The 13,983-nt window shown below is 58.9% G+C and overlaps 1 protein-coding gene across 1 annotated transcript in view; it reads left to right on the top strand.

The window, feature by feature from the left end:
• Nucleotides 1-3,443: 3,443 nt before the first annotated feature.
• fat4 (FAT atypical cadherin 4) overlaps nt 3,444-13,983 on the top strand; it is a gene marked incomplete at its 5' end in the record, with an annotated part of 134,591 nt that continues 124,051 nt past the window's right edge. Inside the window, 1 exon segment of the mRNA XM_080465733.1 lies at nt 3,444-8,543. Within this exon segment, the coding sequence (XP_080321859.1) occupies nt 3,444-8,543 (5,100 nt within the window).

Here is a 13,983-nt window from a genome sequence, read left to right as displayed (position 1 = left end):
CGCCCCTCCCCTCCCTCCCTCTCCCTCCCTCTCTCTCCCTCTCTCTCCCCTCTCCCCTCCCCTCTCCTCCTCTCCCTCCCCCTCTCTCTCCCTCTACTCCCCCCCTCTCTCCCTCCCTCCCTCCCCCCCTCTCTCTCCCCCTGCCCTCTCTCCCTCCCTCTCCCTCTCTCCTCCTCTCCCTCTCCCCCTCCCTCTCCTCCTCTCCTCTCCCCCTCCCTCTCTCCCTCTCCTCCTCTCCCTCCCCTCTCTCTCCTCTCCCTCCCCTCCCTCTCTCCTCCTCTTCCTCCCTCTCTCCCTCTCCTCCTCTCCTCTCCCCCTCCTCCTCTCTCTCCCCTCCCCTCTCTCTCCCTCTCCTCCTCCCCTCCTCTCTCCCTGTCTCTCCCTCCCCTCTCTCTCCTCTCTCCTCTCTCTCCCCTCCCTCCCTCCCCTCCCTGCCGCTCTCTCCCTCTCCCTCTCCTCTCCCTCCCCCCTCCCCTCCCTCTCTCTCCCCTCTCCTCCCTCTCCCCCCTCTCCCTCCCTCTCCTCCTCCCCCCTTCTCTCCCTCTCTCCCTCCTCTCCCCCCTCCCTCCTCTCCCTCCCCCCCCCTCCTCTCCCTCTCCCCTCCCTCTCCTCCTCTCCCCCTCCCCTCCCTCTCTCCCTCTCTCCTCCCCCCCCTCCTCTCCCTCCCCCTCTCCTCCTCTCCCTCCCCTCTCCCCCTCCCCCCTCCCTCTCCTCGTCCCCCCCTCCTCTCCCTCCCTCCCCTCCCTCCCTCTATCTCCCTCCTCTCCCTCTCCTCCCTCCCTCTATCTCCCTCCCTTCTCCCCCTCCTCTCCCCCTCCCCTCCCTCTCTCCCTCTCCTCCCCACCCTCCTCTCCCCCCTCCTCCCCCTCCCTCTCCCCCTCTCCTCCCCCCTCCTCTCCCTCTCCCCTCCCCCTCCCTCTCTCCTCCTCTCGCCCTCCCTCCCCCCTCCTCTCCCTCCCCCTCCCTCTCCCCCCTCCCTCTCTCCTCCTCCCCCCTCCCCTCCCTCTCTCCTCCTCTTCCCCTCCCCTCCCTCTCTCCCTCTCTTCCTCTCCCTCCCCCTCCCTCTCCCCCCTCCCCTCCCTCTCTCCTCCTCTCCCCCTCCTCTCCCTCCCCCTCCCCTCCCTCCCTCTCTCCCTCTCCTCCTCCCCACTTCTCTCCCTCCCCTCCCTCTCCCCCCTCCCTCTCTCCCTTTCCCTCCTCCCCCCTCCTCTCCCTCTCCCCCTCCCTCTCTCCTCCTCTCCCCCCTCCCCTCCCTCTCTCCCTCTCTTCCTCCCCCCCCTCCTCTCCTTCCCCCTCTCCTCCTCTCCCTCCCTCCCTCTATCTCCCTCCTCTCCCTCTCCCCCCTCTCCCTCCTCCTCTCCCTCCCTCTCTCCCTCCCCTCTCCCTCTCCCTCTCCCCCCTCCCTCTATCTCCCTCCCTTCTCCCCCTCCTCTCCCCCTCCTCTCCCTCTCCTCATCCCTCCCTCCTCTCCCTCCCCTCCCTCTCTCCCTCCCCTCCCTCTCCTCCCCCTCCTCTCCCTCTCCCCTCCCTCTCTCCTCCTCTCCCCCTCCCCTCCCTCCCCCCTCCTCTCCCTCCCCCTCCCTCTCCCCCCTCCCTCTCTCCTCCTCTCCCCCCTCTCCTCCTCTCCCCCCCTCTCCTCCTCCCCCCTCCTCTCCCTCCCTCTCCCCTCCCTCTCTCCTCCTCTCCCTCCCTCTCCCCTCCCTCTCCTCGTCCCCCCCTCCTCTCCCCCCTCCCCTCCCCCCTCCTCTCCCCCCCTCCTCTCTCCCTCCTCCTCCCCCTCCCTCTCTCCCTCCCCTCTCCTTCTCCCCCCCTCCTCTCCCTCTCCCCCCTCCCTCTCCACCCTCCCCTCCTCCCTCCCTCTATCTCCCTCCTCTATCTCCCTCCCCCCTCTCTCTGTCTCTCCTTCTCCCCCCCTCCTCTCCCTCCCCTCTCCCCCCTCCCTCTCCACCCTCCCCTCCTCCCCTCCCCCTCCCTCTATCTCCCTCCTCTATCTCCCTCCCCCCCTCTCTCTCTCCCTCCCCTTCTCCCCCCCCTCCTCTCCCTCTCCCCCCTCCCTCTATCTCCCTCCCCTCTCTCTCTCTCTCTCTCTCCCTCTCTGAAGAGTTCCATCTTTGACCAATAGGTGGAGCTCCTGACGCGTCGTTCAGAGCCTCCCTCCCCCCCTCTCCCTCTCCCCCCTCCCCTCCCTCCCTCTATCTCTCTCTCTCTCTCTCTCTCCTTCTCCCCCCCTCCCTCTCCACCCTCCCCTCCTCCCCTCCCCCTATCTCCCTCCTCTATCTCCCTCCCCTCTCTCTCTCTCTCTCCTTCTCCCCACCTCCTCTCCCTCTCCCCCTCCCTCTCCTCCTCCCCCCTCCTTCTCCCCTCCCTCCCTCCCTCTATCTCCCTCCCCTCCCTCTATCTCCCTCCCCTCTCTCTCTCTCTCTCTCTCTCTCTCTCCCTCTCTGAAGAGTTCCATCTTTGACCGGTAGGTGGAGCTCCTGACCCGTCGTACAGAGCCTCCCTCTCGGTTCCGTCCGCTGCGGAGTCATGCAGTCCATTGATGTTCAGAAGGTTCTAAATGTGACGAAATGAGGTTGAAAGGTTCTGGACTCGTCCTTGTCTCCTGGACTCGGTGGATCAATGTCAAGTGGAAAACTTGAGACTGATAATTAGAAGGTGACAGCAGTATGTTCTCTTGGTGGCGTGAGGTTCCTCACTTTGCTGGTTCGTAGGAACCTCATTTGTCCTTCATTTAAAGCATCACGTTCCTGTCCAGAGCAGCAGCTTCGGAAACTTAAAAATAAAAGAGGGGTAAAAAGGGAGACCTTGACTTTCCAGCGGGGACTTAAATCTCTGACAAATGCGTCCCCGAGTTCCATGCAGGTGGACTTTACCTGTTTTCTGTGCTTGGCACCGTCTTTACGCACCGGGACGCGCGCCGGGTCGCGCGCCGCGCGGCACAATGGAGCGGCGGAGGGGGGCGCGCGGAGCGCCGCTGTCCAATGAGATGCGTGATGGGAGGCAGTCCGCTCGCTCCTGCTTTGTCCCAACTTAGTGGGACTCCGCAGCACGGTATGACTGAGGCGTCTGCGCACCGTTATTCCGCGGGACGGTGCCGAGGCTCAGCCGCTCGCTTCCACCGCTGCTCACTCTGGATCAACTTTTCCTCTCCGAGCAGCCAGGAACTTTTCTGTTGTTTCGTCTTCCAGAGGATTTTCGTCCTTCTTTAAAAAAAGAGGAAGAAAAAAGCTTTAGGTGGAGTTGAACCTTCCTGAGCTGCAGGAATCCTTTTTCCTTTCTGAGGATTTGATGTAATTAACGGGAGAATACTGCTGTGGATTACTTTTGGTACTTTTGGGAGTGTGAGGAGCAGTGTGTGTTCTTGCTGTGGGATTTGTTGGAGGACAATGTTCTAGAGTGAAGCTGCTGCTTCAGAGGCATGGACTGTGTCTGAGGCTCTGACCATGGCGCTCTCAGGTAGGAGCTCGGGACGCTTCCATTTCATGTTACTCCTCTTATGGACTCTGTCGCAGGACTCAGCCTCCAGCCAAGTCCGCCAAGAGTTCCAGGTCCTGGAGGAGCAGCCGGTGGGCTCGTACGTGGGCACGATAGAGACCCGACCCAGCTTCACATACCGCTTCAGCGAAAACCACAAACTTTTCTCCATTAACGGCAGCACGGGGCTGATCTCCACGTCCTCCGTGATCGACAGGGAGCTTCTGCAGAGCGACGTGATCAACGTGGTGGTGCTGTCCAGCCAGCCCACCTACCCCACCGAGGTCCGCATCGTGGTTCTGGATATTAACGACAACTCGCCGGTATTTCCCGACGCCTCCATCGTGGTGTCGTTCAAAGAGGACGCCAGCAGCGGCCGGCAGGTCATCCTGGACACCGCCACCGACTCAGACATCGGAAGTAACGGCGTGGATCACACCACCTACAGGATCGTGAAAGGAAACGAGCAGAGGAGGTTCCGCCTGGACATCACCGTCAACCCCAGCGGGGAGGGGGCTTTCTTACACCTGGTGTCCACCGGGGGCCTGGACAGGGAGGTGACTCCGTTCTACCAGCTCCTTATCGAGGTGGAGGACAAAGGAGACCCCAAAAAGTTTGGCTACCTGCAAGTCAACGTCACTATTCAGGATATAAATGACAACCCCCCTGTGTTCGAGCAGGACCAGTACCACACCAGTGTTCATGAGGACGCAGCAGTAGGTTCCAGTGTTCTGCAGATCACAGCCTCAGACCAGGACGAGGGCGCCAATGCGGAGATCAGGTACTACCTGGATGAGGGCACGCCCTTCCAGATTGACCCGAAAGCAGGAACCATTATCATAAAAGAAGGGTTAGATTTTGAGAGTCGGAAGGAATATTCCCTGACCATCCATGCAGTGGACAACGGCGTGCCGGCGCTGTCGGGCCGAACAGAAGCCACCATCCAGCTCCTTGATGTGAACGATAACGACCCCGTGGTGAAGTTCCGATATTTCCCCACCACTTCTAAATTTGCGTCTGTTGATGAAAACGCTCAGATCGGCACGGTCGTGGCTCTGCTCACGGTTTCGGACTCGGACTCCCCCACAGCCAACGGCAACATTTCAGTTTCCATCTTAGGAGGCAACGAGCAGAGACACTTTGAGGTGCACACGTCTCCGGTGCCAAATTTAAGTCTGATCAAAGTGGCCAGCGTGTTGGACCGAGAGAGAATCTCCTCCTACAACTTGACTGTGTCGGTGTCAGACAATGGCAGACCCATGGCCCGGTCCTCCTTTGCCAGTCTGGTTATTTTTGTGAATGATATCAACGACCACCCCCCCATATTTCAGGAAACGCAGTACAGAGTGGATGTCAGTGAGGACATACCAAGAGGCAGCTACATTAAAGGGGTTTCTGCAACAGATGGCGACTCTGGGCAGAACGCCAATCTGCGCTATGCTCTGGTGTCTGGAAACGCTTTGGGCTGGTTCTCCATCAGTGAGAACAGCGGTCTGGTCACCAGCGCCGCTTTGCTGGACAGAGAAGTGGCGTCTGAAATAGTGCTTAACGTTAGTGCCAAAGACCAGGGGCTGCAGCCCAAGATCTCTTACACCAAGCTGATCATCAGCGTCACCGATGTGAATGACCAGGTGCCTACTTTCACCCAGAGCACGTATCACGTGTCCCTGGTGGAGCACGCCCCCGCCGGGACCGAGCTGCTGGTGCTGTCGGCCTCAGACGACGACCTCGGGGCCAACGGAACAGTCCGCTTCTCGTTTGAGGCGGAGACTCCGGCCGGCGTGCAGGAGCTGTTCCGCCTGGACGCCGCGTCCGGCCGCTTGAGCACGGCGGTGGAACTGGACCGGGAGGAACAGGCCTCATACTTACTGCACGTCCAGGCGGCAGACGCAGGCAGCCCCCCCCTGCACTCCGTCGGCAGAGTCAACGTCACGCTCTGGGATATCAACGACAACAGGCCGCTTTTCTACCCTGTGCAGTATTTTGCTAACGTTAAAGAGAACGAGCCGGCGGGTTCTCATGTGACCGCCGTCTCCGCCACAGACCCCGACCTGGGCCGAAACGGCACAGTCAAGTACATCATCACGGCTGGAGATGCTTCTGTGTTCCACATCAACAGCAACACGGGGAAGATCAGCACGCTGGTGCCTCTGGATCGAGAGGAGAAAACCACCTACCAGCTGCAGGTGACGGCGGCGGACGGCGGCGGCCTGCGGTCTCACGCTCAGGCCATCGTCACCGTCACTGTGACAGACACGCAGGACAACCCGCCGGTCTTCAGCCAGAGAGGCTACAGCTTCGTCATGTTTGAAAACGTGGGCCTCGGCACGGTGGTAGGAACAGTTTCAGCCACCACAGTAGATCTGAACACAAACATTTCCTATTTGATCACGTCGGGTGACCAGAGGGGGATTTTCACTGTGAACGGCGCCGGTCAGATCACAGCGTCCGGTCCCATCGACCGCGAGGAGCAGGGCTTCTACCAGCTGAAGGTCGTGGCCAGAGCCGGAGAGATCACTGGAGACGCTGTGGTCAACGTAACTGTGAAGGACCTAAATGATAACGCTCCTCATTTCATCCACTCGGTGGAGCACGTGAGCGCAGTGGAGAACTGGGGCACGGGTCACGCAATATTTCAGGCCAAAGCCTCCGACCCTGACGAAGGCACCAACGGCATGGTGGTCTACCGCCTCGCTCAGAACCCCAGAGGCCTCTTCCACATTCACGAGAAGCACGGCCTGATCACGCTGACCGGGCCGCTGGAGGTCACCACCAGCTCCTACGAGGTAGAGGTGAGTGCAGCAGACATGGGCGTCCCTCAGCACGCTGCCCGGCTCGTCCTCATCGTCAGTGTTTATGACGTCAACGACAACTCGCCCGTGTTCGACCAGCTGTCGTACGAAGTCAGCATCACGGAGTCGGAGCCCGTGAACAGCCGCTTCTTCAAAGTGGAGGCCACAGACAAAGACTCGGGTCTGAACGGGGAGATCATGTACGACATCGCCGGCGGTAACACCGGAGACGTCTTTGGTATTTTCCCAGACGGGCAGCTCTACATCAAAGCGGAGCTGGACAGAGAAATCCAGGACCGATATCACTTGGTGATTGCAGCTAAAGACAGAGCGGTAGAGCCGCTCGGCGCTTCAGTCAACGTCAGCGTGATTCTGGACGACGTGAACGATAACCGGCCCCTCTTCAACAGCACCAACTACGTGTTTCACTTCGAGGAGGAACAGGGACGGGGGTCCCTGGTCGGGCAGGTGTTTGCTGAGGATAAGGACTTTGGCCCTAACAGTGAGGTCCGCTACAGCTTCGAGGCTCCGCAGTCCAACTTCGAACTGAACGCCGTCACGGGGGAGCTGACCAGCACCCTGCGGCTGGACCGCGAGGCTCTCATGAGACAGAGGGGCGCCGCCGTGTTCAGCTTCGTGGTGATCTCGTCAGACCAGGGTCTCCCCAAGCCCCTCAGGGACCAGGCCAAAGTACAAGTTTACATTCAAGACATCAACGACAATCCTCCGAAGTTCACCAAAGACATTTACCAGGCCTCCATCTCAGAGTCTGCTCTCAACTCCACGCAGCTGCTCAGGGTCTCCGCCTCCGATGTGGATCAAAACCAAAACGGACTTGTGCGTTATCACATCGCCGACGGAAACGAGGAAGCCCGGTTCACAATAGACGGCAGCTCTGGTCAGGTGACATTAGCTGGAAAGCTTGACTATGAATCCACATCCTCGTATTCGCTGAAGATCGTGGCTGTGGACGGCGGAGCCGTGTCCCTGTCGTCCTCCTGCATGCTGAGCATCGGCATCCTGGATGAGAACGACAACACCCCCTCCTTCCCCAAGGCCTCGCTGGCGGTGGATGTTCTGGAGAACATGAGGATCGGGGAGCTGGTCGCCTCTGTGACTGCCACCGACGCAGATTCGGGCCCGAACGCCGACATCAGTTACAGCATCACAGCAACTCACAACCACGGCACCTTCAGCATCAGCGCCAACACAGGCAGCGTCTTTCTGGTGAAGAAACTGGACTATGAGACTCAGTCAGTGTACAAACTCAACGTCACCGCCAAGGACAACGGGAGGCCGCCGCGCTCTGCCTCCATTCCTGTGGTGATTCACGTCAGGGACTTTAATGACAACCCTCCCGTTTTCACCCCGGGAGACATTTTCAAGTCCATCCCTGAGAATCTCCCTGTGACGACCTCGGTGTTGACCGTCACAGCTCACGACACCGATGCAGACATCAACGGCGAGCTGGACTACACCATCGTCCAGCAGGTTCCTCGAGGAAGCCACTTCGCCATTGAGCCCAGCTCCGGTCTCGTGTACACCAACCGGGAAATCGACCGGGAGTACTCCAATCTGTTCGAGCTGACGGTGAAAGCCACCGACCGGGCTGTTCCCGCCGAGTTCCGACGCTTCGCCCTGAAAAACGTCACGATATGGGTCACGGACCAGAACGACAACGTGCCCACCTTCGTTTCCCAGAATGCCCTGGTGGCTGAGCCGAACATCGTCATCGGCTCCATCCTGACCACAGTGGTGGCCTTCGACCCCGACGACGGCGCCAACGGGGAAGTGGAGTACGAGCTGGTGGGCGGCGACTCGGACACTTTCATCATGGACAGGTACAGCGGAGACATCCGCCTGGCGTCTCAGCTGGTCCTGTCCCGACTCCTCTACACCCTCCGAGTGTCGGCCACCGACCACGGCACCGAGCGCCTGACCTCCCACACCGAGCTGACCGTCCTCCTGCAGGGGCCGGATGGGCCCGTCTTCTCCCAGCCCAAATACATCACCATCCTGAAGGAGGGCCAGCCGCCGGGCACCAGCGTCATATCGCTGGACGCCTCCAGCGCCCGCCGCGCCGCCAGAGTGGAGTACTTCATCGTGGCGGTGCGTGGCGGCGGCAAAGCGGTGGGGAGACTCTTCACCATCGGCCGCCGCTCCGGAGTCATTCAGACCGCCGCCGAGCTGGACCGCGAGCAGGGCGCCGACCTCTACCTGCTGGACGTGTACGCCATCGAAACAGACGCCAGCCAGCCGCGCACCCAGCGTGCCGAGGTGAGTTCTGCTGGAGGCTCTGTTACTGCTGGAGGCTCTGTTACTGCTGGTATCTCTGTTACTGCTGGAGGCTCTGTTACTGCTAGAGGCTCTGTTACTGCTGGTATCTGTGTTACTGCTGGAGGCTCTGTTACTGCTGGAGGCTCTGTTACTGCTGGTATCTCTGTTACTGCTGGAGGCTCTGTTACTGCTAGAGGCTCTGTTACTGCTGGTATCTGTGTTACTGCTGGAGGCTCTGTTACTGCTGGTAGCTCTGTTACTGCTGGAGGCTCTGTTACTGCTAGAGGCTCTGTTACTGCTGGAGGCTCTGTTACTGCTGGAGACTCTGTTCCTGCTGGTATCTCGGTTACTGCTGGAGGCTCTGTTACTGCTGGTATCTCTGTTACTGCTGGAGGCTCTGTTACTGCTGGAGACTCTGTTCCTGCTGGTATCTCGGTTACTGCTGGAGGCTCTGTTACTGCTGGTATCTCTGTTACTGCTGGAGGCTCTGTTACTGCTGGTAGCGCCGTTACTGCTGGAGGCTCTGTTACTGCTAGAGGCTCTGTTACTGCTGGAGGCTCTGTTACTGCTGGAGACTCTGTTCCTGCTGGTATCTCGGTTACTGCTGGAGGCTCTGTTACTGCTGGTATCTCTGTTACTGCTGGAGGCTCTGTTACTGCTGGTATCTCTGTTACTGCTGGATGCTCTGTTACTGCTAGAGGCTCTGTTACTGCTGGTATCTGTGTTACTGCTGGAGGCTCTGTTACTGCTGGTAGCTCTGTTACTGCTGGAGGCTCTGTTACTGCTAGAGGCTCTGTTACTGCTGGAGGCTCTGTTACTGCTGGAGACTCTGTTCCTGCTGGTATCTCGGTTACTGCTGGAGGCTCTGTTACTGCTGGTATCTCTGTTACTGCTGGAGGCTCTGTTACTGCTAGAGGCTCTGTTACTGCTGGTATCTGTGTTACTGCTGGAGGCTCTGTTACTGCTGGTAGCGCCGTTACTGCTGGAGGCTCTGTTACTGCTAGAGGCTCTGTTACTGCTGGAGGCTCTGTTACTGCTGGAGACTCTGTTCCTGCTGGTATCTCGGTTACTGCTGGAGGCTCTGTTACTGCTGGTATCTCTGTTACTGCTGGAGGCTCTGTTACTGCTAGAGGCTCTGTTACTGCTGGTATCTCTGTTACTGCTGGTAGTTCTGTTACTGCTGGAGGCTCTGTTACTGCTGGAGGCTCTGTTACTGCTGGTAGCTCTGTTACTGCTGGAGGCTCTGTCACTGCTAGAGGCTCTGTTACTTCTGGTGACTGTTACTGCTGGTGATTGTTACTGCTAGATGCTCTGTTACTGCTGGTGAATCTCTTACTGCTGATGACTGTTACTGCTAGTTACTGTTACTGCTGGTGGCTCTGTTACTGCTGGTGGCTCTGTTACTGCTGGTGATTGTTACTGCTAGAGGTTCTGTTACTGCTGGTGAATCTGTTACTGCTGATGACTGTTACTGCTAGTGGCTCCATTACTGCTGGTGGCTCTGTTACTGCTGGTGGCTCTGTTACTGCTGGTGAATCTCTTACTTCTGGTGACTCTGTTTCTACTGGTGATTATCACTGCTGGTTAATCTCTTACTTGTGATGACTGTTGCTATGAGAGGCTCTGTTACTGCTGGTGGCTCTGTTTCTGCTGGTGACTGTTACTGCTCGGGGCTCTGTTACTGCTGGTGAATTTGTGACTGCTGATGACTGTTACTGCTAGAGGCTCTGTTACTGCTGGTGAATCTGTTACTGCTGGTGACTGTTACTGCTAGAGGGTCTGTTACTGCTGGTGACTGTTACTGCTAGAGGGTCTGTTACTGCTAGAGGGTCTGTTACTGCTGGAGGCGCTGTTACTGCTAGAGGGTCTGTTACTGCTGGTGACTGTTACTGCTAGAGGGTCTGTTACTGTTGGAGGTGCTGTTACTGCTGGTGGCTGTTACTGTTGGTGACTCGGTACCTGCTCCGGTAGGTTACCTACTCCAGTAGTTAGTTAGTAGTTAGTTAGTAGTGTTTTGGAAACATTCAGACCAGGATCATCAAGTCTGATTTTCCGGAGTCTGGACGGTTGGTACCTGGGTCAGTTCTTCCTGGCTCACATCTGGACCAGGTCAGAACGCAGAGTGGACCTGAGCCGGGCCGCAGGCAGTCCGGCAGCCATTGTTGGTTGTCAGAATTGATCCCCTTCCTGGCGCTGCGGTGGAATGTGCTTCTTCCTCTGGTTCCCTGGTTTGGCTCAATGTGCAGCAGTGGGATCTATGGTGGGCGGAGCCAGCTTCCTCATGATGGAGGCTGCTTGGTGCTTCGACCCGGTAGAACCCGCCCACAGGGAACGGCAGCGTCTCCCAGGGTTCCGGTCTGAGCGGTTCTCTCTGTGGATCAGTGCTTAGAAGTCACACATATTATTATTATGGTCTGTCCAAGGTCAGAGGTCACTGATACAGTCGGGTGATCGACTCCTGTGGATCAATACAGAACGCCACCGCTCGTCTCAGAGGGCCGCTCGTCTCAGAGCGCCGCTCGTCTCAGAGGGCCGCTCGTCTCAGAGGGCCGCTCGTCTCAGAGGGCCGCTCGTCCCGTAGTGCCGCTCGTCTCAGAGCGCCGCTCGTCTCAGAGGGCCGCTCGTCTCAGAGGGCCGCTCGTCTCAGAGGGCCGCTCGTCTCAGAGGGCCGCTCGTCTCAGAGCGCCGCTCGTCTCAGAGGGCCGCTCGTCTCAGAGGGCCGCTCGTCTCAGAGGGCCGCTCGTCCCGTAGTGCCGCTCGTCTCAGAGCGCCGCTCGTCCCGTAGTGCCGCTCGTCTCAGAGCGCCGCTCGTCTCAGAGGGCCGCTCGTCCCGTAGTGCCGCTCGTCTCAGAGGGCCGCTCGTCTCAGAGGGCCGCTCGTCTCAGAGCGCCGCTCGTCTCAGAGCGCCGCTCGTCTCAGAACGTCACTCATCCCGTAGTGCCGCTCGTCTCAGAGGGCCGCTCGTCTCAGAGGGCCGCTCGTCTCAGAGCGCCGCTCGTCTCAGAGCGCCGCTCGTCTCAGAGGGCCGCTCGTCCCGTAGTGCCGCTCGTCTCAGAGCGCCGCTCGTCTCAGAACGTCACTCATCCCGTAGTGCCGCTCGTCTCAGAGGGCCGCTCGTCTCAGAGGGCCGCTCGTCTCAGAGCGCCGCTCGTCTCAGAGCGCCGCTCGTCTCAGAGGGCCGCTCGTCCCGTAGTGCCGCTCGTCTCAGAGCGCCGCTCGTCTCAGAGGGCCGCTCGTCTCAGAGCGTCACTCATCCCGTAGTGCCGCTCGTCTCAGAGGGCCGCTCGTCTCAGAGCGCCGCTCGTCTCAGAGCGCCGCTCGTCTCAGAGGGCCGCTCGTCTCAGAGGGCCGCTCGTCTCAGAGGGCCGCTCGTCTCAGAGCGCCGCTCGTCTCAGAGCGCCGCTCGTCTCAGAGCGCCGCTCGTCTCAGAGCGCCGCTCGTCTCAGAGCGCCACTCGTTCCGTAGCGCCGCCACAAGCCGTGATCCAGAGTTTCTCAGTTTATTGAGCTTCATTGATTGGGAGCTGTTGAGGTGATCAGTCAAGAAGCTTTGATTGATTTGTACTCAAACTTGACAATGACGACTTCCCTAGTTTCTTCTGAGCTGCTCTCTGAGCTGCTCTCTGAGCTGCTCTCTGATCTGCTCTCTGAGCTGCTCTCTGATCTGCTCTCTGATCTGCTCTCTGATCTGCTCTCTGATCTGCTCTCTGAGCTGCTCTCTGATCTGCTCTCTGATCTGCTCTCTGAGCTGCTCTCTGAGCTGCTCGGTCCATGAAATATGTCCAAGTCCCTCCAGCTTGACAAAACACAATGTTCCACCTCCTGTGAGCTCATAATGGATCCCAGCTCCAGAAAGGTTGGTTCTTCCACGTGACGGAGCAGCCCTGGAGCAGCCCTGGAGCAGCAGCCCTGGAGCAGCAGCCCTGGAGCAGCAGCCCTGGAGCAGCTCTGGAGCAGCAGCCCTGGAGCAGCAGCCCTGGAGCAGCTCTGGAGCAGCAGTCCTGGAGCAGCAGTCCTGAAGCAGCTCTGGAGTAGTCATGGAGCAGCTCTAGAGCAGCTCTGGAGCAGCAGCCCTGGAGCAGCAGCCCTGGAGCAGCTCTGGAGCAGCAGTCCTGGAGCAGCAGTCCTGAAGCAGCTCTGGAGTAGTCATGGAGCAGCTCTAGAGCAGCTCTGGAGCAGCAGCCCTGGAGCAGCAGTCCTGGAGCAGCTCTGGAGTAGTCCTGGAGCAGCCCTGGAGTAGTCCTGGAGCAGCCCTGGGCAGTCCTGGAGCAGCAGCATTAGCAGCTGGCCCTCGGTCTCTGGGCAGACAGGTCGCAGTGGGCAGGTGGAGGCAGAGAGGTGGAGGTGGACAGGTGGAGGCAGACTGGCTCCACACAGCCACAGACCCTGTTACTGTTTCCTGCTCCTGGTTGAGGTGTTTCCCAGCAGAGGTGCGGTGGAGCGGCGGCCATGTTTGATGAAGAAATCCTCCATGTTGTGATTCATTGCTGGTAGAACTTGTCCATCGTGAGGATTCCTTCTCTGCTGTTGTTCAGGAGGAACAACGAGGAGCCCAGCCTCTCTGGAGACACACATGTTTTCAATTTGGAATTGAAATATTTCTGCTCTCAAAACGTCCCTGCATGACTTTTCCAGCGTTGTGTTTCTGTGCTCCTTGTTAAATGTTAGTGGAGACTTAGTTCATGCTCTTCTCTTGACGTCTGCTTGGCTTCAACCTGGACCTGAAAATCCTCCAACGATCTCGCTGATCTGGAGAGTTTCTCCTCCAAATCGTATCTGAATCATTGTGATCTCATCTGTGGAGCAGCCAGACGCTGTTCAGAGAGACTGCAGTTTATTTTAGGTTCTCGGAGGAATACCAGGGCTGGAAAAAGTAATCAGAGTAGCAACAAAAACAAGGAGCCAATGTGTGACCAGGTGAGACGGCGGGCTGGTGGTGGTGGAGGTGGAGGTGGAGCCACTGTGTTGTGTGGTGGAGGTGGAGGCACCTTGTTGTGTGGTGGAGGTGGAGGTGGTGGCACTGTGTTGTGTGGTGGAGGTGGAGGCACCTTGTTGTGTGGTGGAGGTGGAGGTGGTGGTACTGTGTTGTGTGGTGGAGGTGGAGGCATTTTGTTGTGTGGTGGAGGTGGAGGTGGTGGTACTGTGTTGTGTGGTGGAGATGGAGGTGGTGGTACTGTGTTGTGTGGTGGAGGTGGAGGTGGTGGTACTGTGTTGTGTGGTGGAGGTGGAGGCACCTTGTTGTGTGGTGGAGGTGGAGGTGGAGGCACCGTGTTGTGTGGTTGAGGTGGAGGCACCTTGTTGTGTGGTGGAGGTGGAGGTGGTGGCACTGTTGTGGAGGTGGTGGAGGCACCGTGTTGTGTGGTGGAGGTGGAGGTGGTGGCACTGTTGTGGAGGTGGTGGAGGCACCGTGTTGTGTGGTGGAGGTGGAGGTGGAGGCACCG

Source organism: Lipophrys pholis, assembly GCF_963383615.2.
Source record: "Lipophrys pholis genome assembly, chromosome: 6".
NCBI lineage: Eukaryota > Metazoa > Chordata > Actinopteri > Blenniiformes > Blenniidae > Lipophrys > Lipophrys pholis.
This window is presented reverse-complemented; position numbering and strand designations above follow the sequence as displayed.